At 52.1% G+C, this 20,211-nt stretch overlaps 3 protein-coding genes across 3 annotated transcripts; 1 reads left to right on the plus strand and 2 right to left on the minus strand.

Moving 5' to 3' along the window:
* CSUI_002232 (phosphofructokinase domain-containing protein) lies at positions 1 to 2,894 on the minus strand (the record flags this gene model as incomplete). Its single annotated transcript, XM_068062434.1, has 1 exon — positions 1 to 2,894. A coding segment is annotated over exon 1 (1,929 nt), but the record flags the coding sequence as incomplete, so codon positions are not given.
* Positions 2,895 to 4,648: 1,754 nt separating this feature from the next.
* Positions 4,649 to 12,090, minus strand: CSUI_002233 (uncharacterized protein). Its single transcript, XM_068062435.1, has 2 exons — positions 7,075 to 12,090; positions 4,649 to 6,330 (listed from the first exon to the last, which is right to left on the minus strand). Exons 1-2 carry the CDS (start codon positions 11,056 to 11,058, stop codon positions 5,803 to 5,805), a joined length of 4,512 nt encoding a protein of 1,503 aa, XP_067925589.1. The 5' UTR covers positions 11,059 to 12,090; the 3' UTR covers positions 4,649 to 5,802.
* CSUI_002234 (polynucleotide adenylyltransferase) lies at positions 12,026 to 18,565 on the plus strand. The gene has a single exon (XM_068062436.1). It carries the CDS (start codon positions 13,257 to 13,259, stop codon positions 16,845 to 16,847), a length of 3,591 nt encoding a protein of 1,196 aa, XP_067925590.1. The 5' UTR covers positions 12,026 to 13,256; the 3' UTR covers positions 16,848 to 18,565.
* The last annotated feature ends 1,646 nt before the right edge of the window (positions 18,566 to 20,211 follow it).

The raw sequence follows: 20,211 nt of genomic DNA on the forward strand, positions 1-20,211 counted from the left end.
TCGAGGATGAACGCCTTGACGTTTAGTTAGGACTGTCCCCGCCCCAGTGCCTGTCACCCCCTGGGCCAGCGGCATTGTAGCAACACGAGAACCTCGACGACATATACAGTCAGGGAATTGCTGAGTGAAATGCTTGAGAAAATGAAATAGACCCACAATAACATTATGAACACCTGATGACGGAGCTGAGCCACCTACTACCACTCCAATCCGGAGAGGAGGGAGCCACTGCCTTTCTACCCGTGTAGGGAGAACAGGGAAGAGATGCTGCTGTTGAGGCTGCGGGCGGACAGGTGCAGGGGGTCCGGAAGACGTATAACCCAATCCCGCCAACAGAGGCGCATGACCTCCAGGAGACGTCCCTTCTCCGAATAGAGCTCCTCCCCCTTCCAGAGCGCCGTTGATTCCATACGTGTTATTCCTAGGTTCGTCTGATGTACGGGCTTCTCCTGTGGCCGGGGAAGGATGAGGGGAAACACTATCGGGATTCCCGACTCTTTCTCCAACCTGAGAAATCATTCCTGGTGTCTGCGAGACAGGATAGAGCGAAGTCGACGAGCTAGTCAGTAGCGATGGAGTTTCTGGATGACCCGAGAACCCTCCAGAAGAGGACCAAACACCTACTCCTTCTGCGTGACCACTCCTTGGGTGACTGTAAGCAGATTGCCGTGATGGGTCAACATCAACAGATCCATGAGATGTTCGACGCCTGCTGGGCACTCCTCCAGGACTTAGGACAGCGCTTCCGCTTTTCACGGCAATTTCAACAGCCTGAGAGAGATTAGGAAGGGAGATAGCATGAGGAATGCACCTCGCAAGTGTCCCTATATCTGCTCGTGCCCCTCCTAGACTTGCGGCTCTAAGCTCCCCTGTCTCTCCATCATACTGCCATACCTTCTTGGGAACGCGACGCTGCGTAAAGCGGAAAATACGCGTATTTGAATTCGCAAGGAGAGGAAAGTGCTGTGATATTTGAGGGTGAAAGTTGAGGAGGTCAGCGGAGATAGTACGGATATCGTCGTCGGAGGGGCCGGCCTTGATGTCAGATCTGGGCAGCAGCCTCGACGATGGAGGAGGATGCTGCTCCAAAGTCTGCGGAGAAGCAGGAGAAGAAGAGAGACGAAATACACTCTCCCGTTCTACTTGAAGAAAGGCAGTACCGGAAGACGACTCGTAAGAGAAAGCAGAAGTCTCCACTTGGGCTTGACCGGTGGTGTTGCCTAAGGAGACAGCGGGACTGAACTGTTCCTCCTTCTTACCACCCCGTCTACTGTCTCCGCCCCGAGAAATAGAAGAAGACCTCGATCCCCCCCTCTGTCCCTCTCCCTTGTCTCCGTGTCTCCTTCGCCTGCTCTCGCCGACTGAGCCATTGGACAAATTGCGTCTGCTAGATAATACCCTCTCACCAGCGCCCTCTTCAGCCTCTTTGAGAGCTCTGGCCGCCGAACCTAAAGACGATGTTGTGGATCCTCCAGCACGTTCGATCGTCTCTGTCCGTCCTCTTGTTCTATCCCTGGGATCCCCGGCATTTTGAGCGGCAGCTAAAACCTCAACATCTAGACAGGCTTCTTCAACCACAAAAGGCGAGTAGGAGATCACTGGTGAAGTGGCGAGCCTTACGGGGGGTGCAGCTGCTGACACATTCCCGGAAGCCAAGGAGACACCGGCGGCGACGGAGGACCCCTGGGGAGCTGTAGGATCACATGTCACAGACGAAGAAGCTTCCAGAGAGGACGAAGAAGAAGATGTAAACCGACCGCCGTAGCTCAGGCCAGCAGAGGGATGTGGAGAAGGGGGAGAGATAGCTGAAGTTTGAAGGAGAAGTGGACATGGAGAAACAGAGAACACGAAGCAAGGAGGGAGCTGGGGAGGATCTCGAAGTCGTTCCGCCTCCAAGGGGGACAGGTTCTGAGCGGTTTTTATCAGCATTTTCTGTATATAATAAAGGCGTCTTGTATCTGACACCCTAAGGCGGGCACTCACGAGAAGCTGGGTGACAACAGGGTTTCAGAACGGACGACATGGCCTTATCGTATTGAAAACCTGCAGCCGCTACCAAGTGATAAGCAGAATAAAAGAGAACATCTTCAAAAGCTTACGTAAACCACTCTCCCGTACTCGTGCAGCGAAAAGCGGACGGAGAAAGGCACGAGCTGAAGGACTGAAAGGCTGCGCTTTCTCCGGTGGTCATTATTGATGGTTTTTTCGGCGGTGTGTCGGAACTTCAGAGCGGGGCAAGCTCATATACTCGACTGGCGACACCCGCATCTCGACTTTACAAAGGTACGCAGAGGGGAGAAGATGCTGGGAGAAGGTGTCGGGCCAGGTTGCAGGGGGTCTCCGGTACGGAAGCGCAAGGATTTCTCGCGTTTGAAGAGAGTCACCCCCGACAATACAAGGCACTCACGGGGAAGCAAAGAAAAAGGGAGACGCCTCGTAGCATGGTTGAAGATAAACAGCCAAAAACACACAAAGTACTCTAAATGCGGAACTCAAAACACCCGCAGTGTGCGCCTGCGTTGAGCGAGTAGGATTGTAGGACCACCTGTCTCACACATACATGTGATGCAGCCCGAGGCATACCAAAACGTCTGCAGAAAAGAAACGCAGGGGAGATGAGCAACTGATCAAAGTAGACAACGAAAGGCGAGGAGAGGAGATCTACTACTACAGGCAAAAACACGGACCAAACGATACGGCTCAGCATGCAGTCATTCAACCGGTTGCTGCAACCTCCACAGCGAGCGAACAGCCAACTACAGGAGCAAGATACTGTCGCTTCGGATTTCTCCTCGTCTCCGGAACGCATCTACAGATAACCCAAGTGTTGAGGAACAGGAGAGAAGGCTGAATTCGTCTGACGTGTTCAGCGGTGCGTTTCTTTATGATCCGACAGCAATGAAGGACAGGTAGTAGTTCCCCTGCCAGGAGATTGTGACTCTGGCACTCGCCCCGGTTCGCCTTTCCGAATGACCCTACTCACCCCCGAGACCCACTATCCCCATATACGCGCCCAGGCCGTGGTAGCCAGTCCGGCGTCGTTGTCACTGCGAACTCCGTAGTAACTGTGCAGTGTGACGTCCGCTCCTGCTGTCACGGTTATTGCCTTTCGTACACCCGTACAGGAGTTGCAGTCAGCCAGGCTGGCTTCTGCATCAGGCATTTTACAACAGGAAGGGGGTTCTCAGTGAGATCGAGATGCCGTTTTGTAACTTTCAAAGGCAGTACCGGGAAAGGCCGAATACTCGGGGGTGTGGCTGGAAGGGACGCACTAGCTAGAAGGCGACGTAGCACTGTTGGGAGATTCCAAGATTGAGGCGCTTCGCATTATTGCCGCCTCGGAAGTGTCCCAGGACACTCCACGGTGGTAGTGACGGGAAGGCGATGCCTTGGAGTCAACTTTGTGGGACCAGTGTAACAATCTCCTGCCTGTTTCGTAAGGTCGTTCGTCAGGATCACTTCCGCCTTCGCAGGGGGGAACGGGTTATCACTGGGAAGACGTCTGACGTAAGCCCTGTCAGCGTTAAGCCTGGGCCTTCTCCGTCTAGGAGCCCTCCCGCCTCACCGTGCCTGCTTGTGTCCTGGAGATACGCTACTTGGAAACTAAAGTCCTTCCGCCTTCAGCCGATACCCCGTAGAAATTTTGCCGGTCGTCCCGGCTTCTCCGTTTCCCGCGTGTGCGCACCCGCGGAGGTAACAGTGCACTAAAGGATGGCCAGGCGAAATGTTTCACGCCCTCGGCCGAGAGCCAATCTCGGCCCTTACTACTTCGCATTCTCCGTCACGTTCGACGCATACGACTTCGCCAGGTGCGACTAGTTGGTGACGAGACTGCTAGCGCAGGTGGTACATTGAGGGAAAACAATTGAAGTACCGTACCCGATTGAAGGACGGGCATGCGAATTGTACGAGATGGGTTGGAGACGACGCAACGCGATATTTCTTTGGCTGGTGAGCAAAGGGGATGCCTTCGCGAGATTCCTTATCCCGGAAAGACTCAGTGCTAGCTAAGAAGAAAGCAAACAAGCTAACGAAGCCAAAGTGCAGTCACAGTTTGAACTCAGGAGCTGTCACGCGACTTGCTTTGTGATGGTAGCATTTTGAAGTCTTGTTCAAGCCCAACACGATAGCATTGCTGCTTGGCCTTACGGCGAGCCCAGGCCGTAACCTGTGTGTGCCTCCGGCGTCTTCTTCATCCGCCTCGAGAAATGTTATCGCCTTCGATGGCTGACCGGGAGCCTTCGCTATAGCGACAAACTCTTTAGGGAGACAGGCCCTGCCGGGAGTCTGCTTTGCGTACATAGCGGGAACTGAGCTTCGCAGCTATTTTGGCCCGCCTCGGCTCCATACTGCAGTTCCTTCCTTGAATGTCAACAGGCTCATGTCTGCTGCTCGGTGACAGGTTAGCAGTTCTTCGTAAATCCCTCCAGCTCGCTAAGAGCCACGGAATGCTGGCGGTCTCCGAATGTGAGGAATGACTGCCCCGACTGGGTTTTGTTTTAGTTTATGATCTTGAGAAATCAACGGAGACAGCAGGGTAGACACCCTCCGGCACGTCAACACCACTCTATCAAGTGAGATAGAGTTGTGTCAGGCCTGAGCCTTAGATTTTCTTTCAGGCCCACACATGCAGTTCTCTCCTCAAAAGGGAGCCTGAACACGCGGATTAAAAATCGTCGCGTCGCTACGACCGACCAGGGAAACGACCTTCGCGTTGACTGGAATCTGGTTCGAAAAAGAACTTCATTGCACAATGCACAATGATACTATGAGCTATTCATCAGAGGTCCCGAGAGCCCGCGACAGTACTCAACGACAAGTGGCAGATCCCTAGAACACTGCAAGGAAGATTAACACCATTTCACTCAGTCGCACGAGACCGCCGCGCTACATTTGAGAGATACTTCTTTTAGCTTCTTGTATCTGTGACAAGACAGATCCGAATGAGGTACAGCGAGCTATAATGTGGAGCACTGTCGGAGAACACTCTTGACGCTGGTAGTGCTCTTTGGGCTCACTGTCGTAGGCGGGTGTCTTTACTCGCCTTCGACCTTGCTTGGATCACTGGACCAGTCAGTTCGGTTCTTCTCGTCTTACCTTTCTATGACAAGTACTGCTGGCTCTACTCGGCCCACTTCCTTATATCTCTTCTGGCCATCTCTGTTTCTCTTCCTTACTGTTGAGTTCCATTCTTACCGATGCCTTCTATATGTCCATGTTTCTCTCTCTTGTTCCCTCCCTTTGTCCTACAGTCTGCCTGTCTTTTTTGCTTTTCTCTTTATCCGTCTCACCTCTCCTTCGAGTGGCGCTCTTCGTATGCCTGGCATACCCCTTTCCTATCTCTTCACCCCTTCTACTCCTCTCCATTCCTTGCGGGTTGTCGTTAACCCTCCACGTTACTTGTTCACTTCGTCCTACGTCATCTGTTCCTTCACATCCTCTTCATGTTCGGCTCCATGTATCACCTTGAATGCGACCCCTCTCTATCTCTCTCGACACGGACTGAGTCCCTGGTTTCTCTCCTCTAGTTTGACTGTCCTCGTTCGCTCCACCAGGTTGTCCGTCCTTGTCTACCCGTGTTTTTGATGGTTCTCCCCTTCATCTTCATGTTCTCCCCGGATATAAACTAAAAAATATATGGGGGGCAGGCCTCCTATGCCTTCATCACGGAGACTTTCGGTGAGTACCCCCCTTCCCTTCGCTTCGGTCTAAGGCGGAATAAGTCACACAATCGAGCTAGATACACAAAAGTCAGTGTACTTCTGATACCGCTGGTAAGCCTCCGTCAGAAGCCGCCTCTTACTACTTGGATTCCTCTCCATCGAGTGCCCGTTTGGAGCCGTCTAGCCTTCTCCCGCGTCTACGTCCTCTTCCACCCCTTCCCCTACCCCTCGTCTTGGTACTTCGCCGGTTCTCTGGTTCTGGTGGTTCCGCTATATCCTGTGATGTATCTTCAGGTGGACCGTCCAAGCATACAAGCCCTCCACCAACTGCACCTGTCCTTTTTCGTACTTTCTCTGCAGTAGGTTCACTCCAGACATAGTCAACAAGAATTTCAATGTCTTCAGGTTCTTCACTTCGCCATTTCGGAGGCGCGAAAGGAGGTAAGAGATCATCGAATTCTCCATATGGATCTAACTTCTTTAGTACCTTCGTAACTTCAACCACATCACCATACAGTTCCGCGTACGACGTATATACCGAATCTCGCTTCTCTAGAAGATATCCAACTGCCTTCTCTTGTCCCCGGGCTCGAGAACAGAAAATTCGACAGAGTCGAAAATGCCTAGCCGGTGATGGACGGGAGGTGAATGTAGCAGTGAAAATCACCTATGATAAAGCAGGAAGTCAAAAAAAAACCGCCAAGAACAAGAAGTCCAGACAGTTAACAAAGGAACACATCTGCCGACCCTTTGAAAAGGAAGAAAACCCAAGTCGACGTCAAGCTGAGAGAGAAGCAATGTAGATACATAAGAGAAGATGATAGACTTCCTGAAATACCTCGAAAGTTGCAGCACTTCGACAACAAAAGGTAACCCAGAAGGACAGTGGTGCCAATTGGATGTGCAAAACAAGATCTCTAGAAAGTGAATAACTGAAATCTGACAAGGCAGTCTTTGCGTGTCATGGAGCAAGCGCAGACGTGATAAGGAGGAATGTTAGCTCGTCTCTATCTGAAGTCCAGAGAGCAAAAGAAAAGTCGGATCGCTCCAACAAATACCCAGGCATTGTTTAACGGGAAGAAACGTCTGTTCACCAAGCAAAAAGAGGGTGCATCAGTAGGAGTCAAGGGCTACTCTCCGAGCCAAAAGAAAAGCCTAGAAAAAGAGAGAGCATTACGAGACCTCAACCACAACATATGCAAAGCATGTAGACAATACCGGGGACACGGTCGGCCTGCTTCGCATTCTAAAGTTACCTTGAAGGGAATGCTTGTATAGACAAGAAAAGAATTTTTCCTGAATGGGACAAATCCCAGATAGAGATAGGTAGGTATGAAGACACCGACGAATCTTTTGAGAAGCAACCACTGGTACAAGGGTATTTCCACTCACGGTATTAGCATAGGATTACCTTGATAATGGTGAGCAGATGAATTCTCGCTTTGTTTCTAGGTTCAAGAAAAATCAGAAAGGACTTGGAACTGTTAGGGTCATCTTCACCGTCTTCCTTTCCTCCTTTCTTCTTTCTTCTTTTCTGCTTTTTCTCCTCTCCATGCATTTGAGTTTTGTCTCCCTCGTCTTCTTCTTCCCCCTTCCGCACCGGTAACAGCGCCGCTGTATCATCGTCTTCGTCATGCGTCTCCCCATTGTTCTTCTCATGCCTTGGGTCAGCCCCTTCACCTTCTTCTACTCGACTCCTCTTCCTTGATGTCCCGTCCTGTTTTATAGCACAGCATCCCTCGCGTCTTTCACTTTCGTCCCTCACGCTTGGAGCCACGCCTGTCTGGCCATGCTTCGAAGAACTTCTAGCATCTGGAGCACTTGCAGGATATTTCGATGCTTCAGTTTCCTCCTGTGTTAACTTTTGCTTGTCTCCGACAGCATCAGATGGCGGGCCTGGGTTTGAAGAAGACCCGATAGCTGAGAGCCTCGCCCCCGGAGATCTGAGAAGCCGAGCGAAGGAATCAAACCACACAACAAGAGATCTTGGAATGCGGAGATCTTCATCCCAATTCAACGTCCCTGTACACGGGAGCATTACGCAGATGCTATCCAGCGTGCTCTTGAGTACTATGTACTTGACCGATCCACGTGTAACGGATGCCAGAGGAGAAAGACAAGCTGTCAACGAAGCAGATGAAGAGGAACGGCGGAGAGAGGGAGATGACGAAAAGGGAGGTGAAGGAGATACAACAGAACAGCTCCGCAAGGAAGGTGCAGTAGAGCAAGTGGAACGCGGATTACAAGACTCTGAAGACGAAGAAGACATAAGCGTTGGAAGACAGGGATATTCTGGAGTCGGCGAAGCCGATGAACAACAGGGAGAACAAGGTAAGAATTCTTCTCCTCTATCGGTCAGCAGGGTTGGACTTGAAGAAGACGAAGGAGCCAAATTCTGAGGCGGCAGGGGAGAGTCAGCCAAGACTGAGGATCCGCTGTCTCGTTTCTTATCTCGCTCTTCAACCCTCGGTCGGAAAGCATCGGGCAGGCCGGCACTGCTTTCTGCGAAAGAGCTTTCAGAAGCAAGAGCAGAGAACGTGCGAGACTGAGAAGGAGAAAGAGCAGGAGAACAAGAGGAAGAAGGGAAGGACGTTGGCATTATACCGGCGGGAATGATTGGCTCGCTGCCTTCACGCGAACCAGAAGTTGACAAAAGAAGTTTTAGATCAGAAGGGAAGGATGGTGATGAAGCAGCTGAGTGGTTTTCTTGAAGAGAAACGCCGTCAGGTCGTAAGTGTAAATCTGTCTGCTTCTCTTTTTCTTCGTTGTCTTCTTGGCTTTGTCGTCCTTGAAAGGATGCCTCTTCCTGTCCCACGTTAGGTGGTTCTGATCCATTTCTCGTCTGTGGACTAGCAGATACTTCCAAGTTCAGAGCTTCATCATCAAGGCAGATTTTCTTCAAATAGATTCTTCCCTGATCGTCAACATAGTTGAATCCATCTGTACATACAGCGAACTCAAGGCAACCAAGACGTAGCATGCGTCTCAGAGTTGAAGCCCGGTTGACATCAGGCAATCCAGAGACTCCAAGGCTAACTTCAGCATCTCGATTGCGACGTCCTCGACCCTTCTTATTAGGTGCCACAGCGAAGGACTTATCTCCTTCGTCTTCCTCAAGTTTCTCTGCTGTCAAGCTTTCGCTGCCCCTTTGGAGCCTATTAGAGGCATTGTCACCTTCTCCATCAAGCTCTGGTAGCCCTCGACTCAGATGCTCGGGTCTACTCCTTTCAGTTGGCCCGTGCTCTGTGTCTCCCATCTCCGGTTCAACTCTCTTCTCATCAAGGCTTGGATTCGGTGGATGTCTATCAGTACAGGAGTCACTAGTTGCGTCCTGTCGATATGCGTCACTCTCACTGTCTTGATCCTTTAGAACACTAGAGTGTATATCAGCTTCAGTGCTTTGTCTTTCTGTCGGTACCCCCAACAGGTACTGTCCTCCTTCTTCGGAATCGCTGATCACTTCTTTCCAGTTTTCGGGGTGTCCGATGAGATTCTTCTCGTCTCTGCTTATGAGATCAGACGTAGATGCAAGAGAAACAGAGCATGGACCACCACTTCGCTGAGATAGCCTTTCTCCCTTGGTACTTTGGAAGGAAGTCGTCTTTCGACGACGAGGCAACTGAGAATCACCATGTAACCGTAGAGCTGCTTCAGCAGCTTCTCTACAGCTTTCGATTCCGACATATAGACCACCTGAGAAGGCATTGTTTTCCACGTCCCTTGTTGTCGATCGACTCTTTCTTCCTTTCCTCACTTCATGTTTCTCTAGACACTCACGAGGCTGGTCAGCCGGTGAAATCTCGTCTTCACATGCAGACGTAACAAGAGGCGTTTGGTCCGTGGAGCTGGAGACACGAGAACAAGTAGAAGAAGCAGATGCCTCCCCTTCAACTCCTTCACATCGACTTCGAAGAGAGATCTTCGCCGCTTTGTCCTTTGATCTCTGTCCCTCTTCTACTTCTCCTGAAGAAAACAGCAGACCTGATTCGCTTTCTCTAGCCGTCATAATATCTTCACATTGATGTGTCTTGCTTTTCTTGATAGCATTCTTCTTGACTCTCTCCCAGATGAATGGAATAAGAGGACAGGAGCCGTGACCGACCTCAACCATAACTTCACCTTGCGAGAGAGAGAAAGAAGGAAGAAGACGGAAAAGAAGCATCACCGCCTGTTCAGAATCAAATGAATTGAAAGGAGCATGACTATCCGCATGATACAGATAGAAGCGTGACCAGGCCTTCGCATGTTCTGGGGCATCTAGGAGTGTTGAGGGCCAAGCCCCGTTGCTTTGACCTACTCGTGAAATCTGTGCTACAGCAACAGCAGAAGAACGTGGAGGAGACAGCGAGCTGGCTTTAGAAGAATCGCACGAGGCAGGAGGAGACAAAGACGACGACGAAACTCGAGGAGAAGGAGAAGACGGGGAACGAGATATACAGTCAGAAGACAAAAGGTTTCCGGGAGAAACATTCGAGAAAGATAGTACACACTGTAAAGAAGAGAAGTCGCGCGTGGACGTAACTCCCGGAGAAGAAGGAGAAAGAGAAGCATGCGCTGAATTGTCAGAATCGTGAGAGGCAGAATCCAGAACGCAAGACGATCTTGAAGAAGAAAGAGGACTTGAGTGAGGAGCAAGCGGACGATCAGGTACTGCATTGAGTCCCGGAGGAGAAGAATGGTGACTGGCCGAGGATGCGAGTTGGCCAGGGGGATCGGCAGAAGGAGGCGCACGGCAGCCTTGCTGTGTACGCACACTCGAATGGACCTTGTTGTTCTGAAATACCGCGCACTCTTTTACAATGTCGAAACCTTCCCCCTCACAAACACTTTCTCCGCAGGGAATGTTCTCCAGTGAAAGATCATAAGTAAAGGAAGCTTCTCCGTTCTCCTGAAGCACGTGTCTCTCCCCTTCCTCTCGCCCTTCTTCGCCATGAGAGTCCCGTCGTTTGTTCCGTCTGAAGTCAGGGCATTCCCCTACACCTTCATAACTTCCTGTTCCTCTCTCTTCTTTGGTCTCCATAGAATCTATATCCCTCTCTCTATTCCTGTTCTGCCCTTTGTCCCCTGGGTCTCTCTTCTGCAAGTCATCCGGACAAACAGAACCTTCCTCAAACCCCTGCTTCTCTTCCCTCTCAGTGTCGCCTTTTATCACCCGCTTCTTCTCTCCTGTCGCATTGCTTGTACTCCAGTTTGGTTTAGGTTCTTCTCCATCACCACCCGCAGGACTGCGATGGGCGTAGTGCTTGAGAATCCACTCTGTACAGGGAAGCAGAGATACACACGTCGGTCGGTATACCCCCATACCTACAGCAGATGAGGCTCGTTCACGGCAAGATCTAAGAGGTCTCGTCCTGTGAGTAAGCGAAAAAGATGGCGGGTCCGCCGGCGGCGACATTGTTGATGAGGAGACAAAAGGACGGCGGGACAAAGCGAAAGAGAAAGAGAGGTTTGAAAGATGAAGGAAGCAGAGACAAAAAGGACAAACCAGCCGGGCACACAGAGGGAGTGATGAAGGAAAGATACAGAAAAGAAAGGAAAGTGAGGCTGATAAGAGGGGGATGTAGACAAGAAAGGAGACACAAAGCTCTGTAGCGCATTTTACATGCAGAGGAAATGACGAGAAAGATGGACCTTGGAGAGGAGCAAAGCATGCCTACTCCTAGGGGGTCCTGGTCATCGCAGGAGGACTGCATGAACTATATAAAAAGCCCTCAGCATTCAGAAAAGAGAAAACGCTTAAGAAAATCGATGTTTTCATTGTCACGCAGAGACCGATAGATCCCGTGAAACGCGGAAAGAATCGCTCCTGAGACAAGAATCTTCGACCCATACAAGGAAAAGGAGAGATCATGATGTCAAATTAGAGCCAGGCGTGAAGGATGAAGACAGGCAACCATCTGAGCGCAGAGCCGATCTAAGCTGCTGATGAATGGAAACTGCTACAAGAGTTTGTCTATCACGAGCTACAACGCCGGTCTTGTTCCCCGGTCCTCGGAGGCCCCGGGTATGTCGGTCTCCGCCACGACAGAAAACACTTCCACGGGAGAGCGGAGAGCAAGGACACCACTGAATGCTGCGGAAACTGCTCTGCAGCTCTCCTTTTACAATGAGGAATTCAGCTGAGACGGAAAGAAGGCGACAGTAGAGAGAAGAGGGAAGTGAGTCAAATTCCCGAAAAGAGAAGATTCTTAGGGGACAAAGCAATACGGTGTCTTGAGACTCCAGAAAAGGGACCGTAGTACACTCTCGGGCGTCATCGATGTTTTCTGTAAAGAGCAGTAACTGAAATAACGAAGACATTCAGAAGTGTGCCGCCCTGTTGTCTTCTGGCCTGCTTACAAAACGACTGACTTGCGTGTGGAGGAGAGAGAAAAGAAAAGAAGACGACAGGGAAAAGGACAGAGCCTGTATTTGCTTTGAAAACTACACGCATAAGGGAAACAGAAAAAGCGCTTGAAGCAGCGCAGAACTTGCAGAAGTGCTCGAAGCTCCTTGATATGCCGCATGCAGTTGACCCACGAAATTCTATCGGGCTTGTTGGTGACAACATGATGCATCTGTTTCTCCCGCCTTTTGCATCGATGGTTCGAAGGCTGCCCTGTCACTGCCGCTGTATCACGGGTTCTTGCTGTCCTCTTTTCGATCACCTGGGTTAGCCTACCTTTCGGAGTAAGCAGTCTCACACTGCTTCGGTGACCTGGACTTCGGGAGAAGACGTCTGTTTGGTCGTCTGGGGTTTACACATACACATACATCATATTTGTTCAAAGTACTCGCGCTTTAGAGGAGACCAAGGTCTCTTCAGCGGCCCCTTTCTTTTTCTTTGTGCAGTTTCGTCCTTTCTTTTCCACTTGTATACTTACTAGAATGCAGCGACTGTCTAAAGCAGAGACAGGGCAAGTTGCGTTTTTTTCTTGCAGCTGTCTACTTAATAGAATACAGCGACTGTCTAAAAACAGAGGCAACACGATTTCTTTTCCCTATGGGATGGGCAGTCGTCAGACCTTCTCCGGCGACCGTGAATCAGTGTCTGTATTGCATCTCTCCGAGCTGCGTTCCTGGGTCTACAACTTTGACCGCGTGCTTCTTCGAGATATCAACGGGCATGGAAGAGACTTCTCTTCCTCTCTTGATGGCTTCCCGGCCACTCTATTCTACGCATAAACGATTCTTATATCTCAAGGAACGTTTCAACGTCTAGACCTAGATAGGAACAATACCCATGTCTCTTTCTTTTCACTCTTACACGCCTGCTAGCAGGCAGAAGATTTCGCCGCTGTCGGTCGATCTCGTGCCCTCCTTTCAGCAACCAGTTTTTTCTCAGGCACGCAGGCAGGCTTTTAGTGCGTGTACCCCACGGCTCGCTTCCTGACAGGATGCGACAATACCGGGTCTGGGAGATGAGCACCTCTCCCTCCCTGTAGTTCTTTCAAGCTGACAACCAATCAGCCGTCACAAACCAGACTCTTCTGTTCTCCTGCGTGGGGAACAGACCTCCGTGACCAAGTAAGGAGGATACCATTCAGTCAAGGCAGTCGGGTGTCCGTCATCCTTGTCTCTCCAAGTAGGTGCAGCGCTCCTCTAGGCAGAGCAATGGCTCAGTCTACGCATATGAAATCTCATGGTAGTAAAGAGATATTCGAGAAAGGAAGAAGAGCTAGGGGAGAGCAGCCGTCAGCGCGCATGTCACAAGACCACCGCGCACACAAACTGCGAACACCGAGTTTATCGAGACATCAAAGGAGAAGGTGGAAGACATCGACTGGTTTCCCGTCTGCGCCTTCCTGTTCTCCCCTGAAGCCTTCCGTCGCTTGCTGTGCTTCTTTAGTCCTTTCTTGCTCAGGATACTCTCCACCGGGGAGACCTGACTGTTGCTCCTCGAGCCTGCGCCTTCCCCTTCTTCCGTCTTTCGCGTCTCGGCCGTCCGCCAGGACGACTTCGGGCGTATCTTTTACGCTTTCTGGAGTGTCGCCGTCATTCTATAGGCCAGTGTCATTCCGGTTTTTCGTCGTCTCTCTTGCAGCCCCATCGAGGCATGCAGCGGGATCAGCTCTCTGTCAGGAGCTGACGACACCTCAATCGGTCCGGCGACTGGGGCAGCCACTTCCTACTGTCAGTTCCAGTCTCCCGTCTCCTCGTAATCGCGCTGACCCCTCTTCTCCGTTCTCTGTGTCTCCTTGTTTATCTTCTGTGAAATGCTGCACTGCCCTGGTACGGTCACTCCCTTTCAGGTCCTTCCTCTATTCGTACTTCAGTGGTCATGCGTTCTCTTTCCGTCGGAGAAATCCGTCTCATCCTTGCTCCACAGCTTCCACTTCATCCCCACCTCATGCCCAGTGGGAAGTCTCACCTGCATCACTGCTTTGTAGTTTTGCCTTCTCCCCATTGTCATCATTCTTTCGCCCGTTCTCATTGTACAAATGCAAAGAAGACAGTGAGCTCTCAAGTTGCATCCTTGCGAGGAGAAGGCCCGAAAGATTTCCGTCTTTTTCGTTACCTGGCTTTCTGTTTCCAAGCTCTGGCCAACTGAAGCTAAACTTTAACGCTCGCCAGTGTCTGTCGTCCGCTTGTATCTGTTGTTCCTTCAGTGAGATCTTCTCGGTCGGTCGGATAGCTCCCGGGACGTCAGCACCTATCCAAGCAAACCATTTATCGTTCTCCTTCAAATCTTTTTTTCCCTCTTCGTCTAGGGGGAAGCATAGGGACGGCTACTTTTCACGGGGCGGGAATCCCGTGCCAAGCGGCTCTTCATTCCCAGCTGCTTCCGCAGGTCTTTCGTGTACGTCTGCCTTCACCGTGCGAAGTCTTCTTTTGCTTTCTGCGCAGTGGTCGTTTTGGAAGCAGCTTTCTGCAGTTTCATGCATCCGTTCACACCGTGATCACGTACCGAAGGCGAATACCTGTACGATGTATTTCTACTCCCCATCCCGGAGCCGGCACACTTCTGTAGTTTCGAGAAACACATTTCGATCGGGTATCGGGTGTGTGCTGCCTGAGGACAAGACAGCGTTTTTGAGAGAGCTCCCTTCAGCGCACTCAGTAGACAGGGCTGGACAAGTCATTCCTCCTGCCGTCGTTCCTAACAGGGGAACCAGGACTATTATAACCAAACCGCACTGGTACTCAGGGGGTAACTGGAGATCTAGCATGCTGTCTTCTCCGATGGAGGTTTTCGATCAAGACTCGGATGATGGTAGCGAGGAAGAAGAAGTAAACCAAGGGCCAGACCAGCATCCTGGTTTCGAACTGAGCTGCCGAGGTGTAGGGAAACAGCAGGGAGGGTTGAAGACACAAGAGATAACTCGATGCGGAGGAGATTCTGGACTGCCAAGGAAGGGGACGAAGAAACAGCAGAAGATTCGCGAGGAACGCTCCTCTGCTGCTCGGCGCGTCTTGCAGAAGGAGGCGCGTATGGTAGGACATTCTGGTTTGAGAAACGCTGCTATGGAAGTCACGAAAATAGAAGCTGAGGAGGACGAAGAAGAAGGGTCCTCTCCTCTTTTAGATGCCTTTGCGAGTCTCAGGGAGAAGAAGGACAGCGAGTCTGCTGCGCGTAGAGCTAGGGGCCTCGATAATGGTAGGCATTTTTCTGCGCCGCTTTCGGAAAGGAAGGGCCCAGTAAACCGACATCTTTTCTCTCCAGATGCTAGAGACCATATTCTTGATGAACAGAACAACACTACTTCACATATTCCTGCGGGTTCGTCACATCCTCCCTCAGAAGCCGCGACTCTTCCTCATCCTCCCCGTGCCGCCCCAAGTGCGACGCCAAGCTCTCCTCCGGTCTCATCTTCCTGGGAGTTTTGTGAAACCCTCGGCTCGTCTTCCGTTCTCTCGGCGCTTTCCGCTGAAATGTCACACCTAGAAAAAGCGATGCTGCCAGGAGTCGAGCAGACTAATGCCATGAAGACGTTTCTCAGTCAACTTCAGGATCTCTTAAGCGGGGGTGTTCTTGAGGCCTGTGTGGTTACACCTTTCGGTTCAGCCGTGAATGGCTTGTGGACACCGCAGAGCGACTTAGATGTCTGTGTCCAGGTGAAGGGAGCATACACTCGAGCACAGCAGATTAAAGTCTTACGGCAAATAGCCCATGCACTGCATCCCGTACAGTCTCACATTGTCGAACCCCGTTTCCAGGCAAGAGTTCCTATCATCCACTGGACTCCACGATTCCAGGTATCAGGTCACGTTAGTGGTGGTACCCTCTTAGATAGCCAGCGTTTAGAAGACGGCAGGTCGGCAGCCCTTGGTATCCCGCAGCAGAGAAACCACATAGTCAAGGATGGAAGGAAGCAGGGGATGGAGGGAGGCGGTGAGGCCCCTTCCCGACGTACAGGACAACCGAGTATGGTAGCTTGCGATATCAGTGTGAACAACTTGCTGGCAGTGGTGAACAGTAAGCTTCTTGGAGCGTATGTCCACACCGATAAGCGTCTTAGAACGCTTGGGTACTCTGTCAAATGGTGGGCAAAAGGGAGAAATATTAATGATAGGGCTAGGGGTACTGTTTCATCGTTTTCTCTCATCTTAATGCTGATTCACTTTCTCCAGAGGCACGCGAACCCCCCTGTCCTCCCTTCCTTGCAAGACATCGCTATCCATCAGCAAGCACCTCCAGTGTATATTGGGGGTGTGGACTGCAGGTACACTTCAGACCGGACAGCCATCGAGCGTGAGCTTGCCTTTCTCAGGAACGGGCGAGCTGCAAACACTCGGAGTCCAGGAACGTTACTTCTTCAGTTTTTCCATTACTATGGTTACGAGTACAAAGGCGGAGTAATTTCTATTAGAGACACATCCGGTTTCATTCGAGAATCTCATCCGTCTGACACGGGGTTTTTCTTGCCAGGCGAGAAAACCGCAGCGGCTCGTCGTGGAGGAGGTCTAGGATGGACGTTGGAGGAGCAGGCACGTGTGTGCGTGTCTAGCAGTGAGCGTCATTCTGAAAATGACGTTTTCGGGCCACTCGCAAACTCGCTGCCATTGGCCGACATTCACAATTTCGGAGGCGATTACTTAGTCGTGGATAATCCCTTCGAGGTAGGCAAGGACGTGTGCAATGTGCTGCCATGTCAGTATCAACGCATCCGACACGAGTTTAGAAGAGCTTTCCGGATGCTCTCCGACGGATCGACGTTAAGACAAGTTGCGGCTCCAGATGCCCGGAGTGCCTTACGGTGGTGAAGTCGTCGCATTCTCGGTTTGTCGTCGTTACTCGACTTGCGTATTCCTGGGGGAACGTCAGTCAACGTGTTCGGGTGAAAGTGGAGTTTACTCGAGAAAGCACCATTCCAGGTTTCCGGGATTCACATCCGGGCTCAGCGAAGCTGGACTGAAAGCGGCGCCCGCGGCGGGGTTTCGAGCACCGTTACTTTTTGAGGAGTGGACACTGCCGTGGCAGATTTTCATCCGATTCCCGATTTGCCCCCTACTGCGGAAGGTGGGGCTTGTTCTCGAGGAGATGCTTCGACGTCGGGCAGGGGAACCGCCGGTAGCATGATTGTTCAGTTGTCCCGGTCTGCCGCCATGAGTCGAGAGTCGTTACTAGGTCGGAACGGCCGGGAATCAAAAGGTAAATGTTTTCCAGGCGACCTCCAAGAGAGTCCATTTCAGCGCACAGTTGTTCCGCGATGTCAAAACTCGGCCCACAACAGCGCCGGCATCTCGTACGCTGTAACATCCAGAATTGTGCGAGGGCGTGGCATCTTCCTTAACATCCGAGACCGCACGGTTCTGAAATCAGTCGGGGGCAGATGCATGTTCCCCTTTCAGAGTGAGGGTCTGTAGAAAGGGCCAGCAAGTTCAGACCAAGCAGCGGCTGGTAATCTCAACTTTGACTAACGGAGCAGCCAGAAGGAAGCTGGCATCACTATTTCGCTGCAGCTGAGTCCGGCATTTTCCGTCGGTATTCTGCAGTTGTTCGGCGCACTCGGGAGGTAGCGTCCGTCGCCGGCGACCTTTGCTGTGTGTCCCGTATGCTGCCGGAGGAGTACTAGGGAGTCTGTGCTTTCCGGTCTCTGTAATCCTGGATAAACTGCGCCCCAGGGGGGCGTGTTTCATCTCTCCATGGCAGGCTGTAGGTGGATTGCTTGCTAAGGAGGACTTTGATGTATGGCTCCGGACCACTGCAGAAAGCAATGTTTCGTCATTGCTCTCTGCAGTGGTCCCTTTGTGTCTGCGAAGACGTGCTATGAATCCCAGTTCCCGCTTGTATGCCACGGCGCCGAGTCCAAGCCAGTGCCCGATTTGCGGTCCGCGGAAATATCTTCTTTCAAAGTTTTTCGCACCGGCACATACCAAGGCGAGACCTGTGAACGTGAGTGACTCATTTCGACAGAAATCGTGAGCCTGAAAAATGAACGCGAAGGAGGCCGTGCAACCAGAACACCGCCACGTCGCCAGGAATCTGGGCGAGACGGTGAAGTTTCCAGCTCGGGCAGAGCTGGCGGGTCGTGGCCACTGTGGTAAAAATTCGCAACATCTCGTCAGGCGGATATTCTTGGTCTCGAAGACCGCATCAGCCAGGCTGCGGCTGAGTGATCTGGAAAAACAGCAACTGATTCAGCTCGCCGCATACATGTCACGCAACAAACGTCACCTTAGGGTGTTGCCGGGACGCGTCCAGGCGTCCACCAGGCGGCTGGAGCAGGGTAGAGGGGAGTCGCCTCTTGGCTTCCAGCGGCGAGGCACTCCGTTAGTGGGACAGGCTACCAGTGTTTGGGGAGGAGGCAAAGTGTCGGGGACGAGCGAAAATTCTGCCGTCGCCCTGGGGTGGATGCGCCCGGCGTAATAAGGTGCCGGGAACAGCGCCCCCGAGTCTTTCCGATAAACGAGAACTTAGCCGTTCGCTTCCTCACAGTCGGTGTAACAGGCTAGTCTGCCACGGAGTAACAGTTGTCCGGATATTAAGACAAGCCCTGAGAAGACACCCCAGTAAGGGTACGTGGTCGGAGACCTGGGAGACGCTTAATATTTGTGTCTCACAGCTACCGGCCTTCGGCGGACGACTCGTACGGGGTGTTCCTGTCGTGGTGTACAGACGAGAAGTGAGTGTGTCGGCGCTGTTCGCCTACACGGGAACGTTTCCCGATCTCACGGGGGCCGGTGTGATCGGACTGTGTCGCCACGTGGGGGCAATGTCGCTCCGTACTCATATTTTCGAGTCTCTTGGGGGGAGACAGATCCAGCGAAATTAGCTCCCCGCGGCAGATCCCATTCTCTACCCGACAAACACGCCACGGTTAAAGGAGGATCAACACTCATTGGCACTCACTCTGCTCCACTCCCCGTCCGGTTGCTCACCCGTCGCAGACCGCAGTCCGCCACGCGTCCCCTACGGCAGGGACGCCATTCCCTGTCACGTGCTACCCGTTATCGGATACTGGGTCGCTCTACGGGCGTGTGAGCGTCCAGGCGGCTTTCCGCGGGGGGTCCATGCACCTACGCATCAGGCCGCACTCCTGGTGTCATATACCATGGACGCTGCCGTGACTTGGCCTTTTGCTTCGGACTATGTAGCCGAAATGCTGTAAGCAGGTTGGCCCCTGAACAATCCCGAGCCCACTGCGTTGGGTGTCCCACACTGACGGCTTCACTATGCGCCTGACTGACTGCAGCCAGATCAGCCAGTAGACAGAAACGGGGACCGTCCACCCCGTGTTTGGCTTAGGGGAGAAAACTGCAAAGCAACTTGGAGACAATCAGTCATCAGTTTTCTGCTACGACCAGGAGTCAAAAAAGAAATCGGACGATCGAAGACTCTTCCGGGACCAAAACCGGTCTTTTCACTAAACTCTCTGCGGACGCAGGACGCTTCGCAGAAGCCGCGACCTAGTCTTTGCGACACGGGAAACTACCACCACTTAGGATATTTACCAGCTGTGCCCTTTCCGCGACAGGAAAAGAGCGACACTTTAATGTTCTATGTGACCTCAAGACAACAGGTTTCTCAGGAATCCCGGCTAGAACACGTCGCTTCTTCAAAACTGCACTCCGAGCATCGATAGGCAGTCTATGGCGCTGGGGCATTATCTTCTCGGCTGACAATCTGGGGCGAGTATCCTCTGTCGTCGTTCCCGGTCCCCTCGACTACTTTAAAAACATGAGTGCTTCAACTCAATACCACTCTCCTGTACCGCTTTAGAATCGCTCGGCTGGCTCGCCCCGTCCCACCTGACCGCTCCGCAGAACGGAATTCAGATTAGCCTTGCAGATAGGCCGGGTGTCAGCTATCTGTCTTCCTCCGCGCCCTTGCGACCGCCCCGCTCTCGCAGAGAAAAGAGGACTCCAAAGACGGGACAGAGGACGGCCGACAATTGAGCCAGCAATTCAGTCTCATTTCCTGATTCGGATTGTGCCAGTGCGCTGTGTCAGTAATGGTCTCGAGGGTCGGTGGTGCCTTCAGCTCAAAGGGTCTCTAGACCTAACTCCAGTACGACTGGTCTCATCTGGCTAGGAGGGGAGCTCAAAGCTATAATGTTTCTACGGAGGTGCGCGATAGCGCTGGGTGTCGCGGCGGCACTCGCCGCCCCGGCCTCGGCCAAGGAGT

This window comes from Cystoisospora suis (genome assembly GCF_002600585.1).
Source record: "Cystoisospora suis strain Wien I chromosome Unknown contig_930, whole genome shotgun sequence".
Lineage (NCBI taxonomy): Eukaryota > Apicomplexa > Conoidasida > Eucoccidiorida > Sarcocystidae > Cystoisospora > Cystoisospora suis.

Bases quoted from the DNA above. Each gene is read 5' to 3' on its own strand.
- CSUI_002233 (XM_068062435.1), bottom strand. From the start codon at position 11,058: ATGTCGCCGCCGGCGGACCCGCCATCTTTTTCGCTTACTCACAGGACG. The intron at 6,331-7,074 runs GTAATCCTATGC...GCTTTATCATAG, and splicing joins ATCTGCTCACCATTATCAAG to GTGATTTTCACTGCTACATT.
- CSUI_002234 (XM_068062436.1), top strand. From the start codon at position 13,257: ATGGCTCAGTCTACGCATATGAAATCTCATGGTAGTAAAGAGATATTC.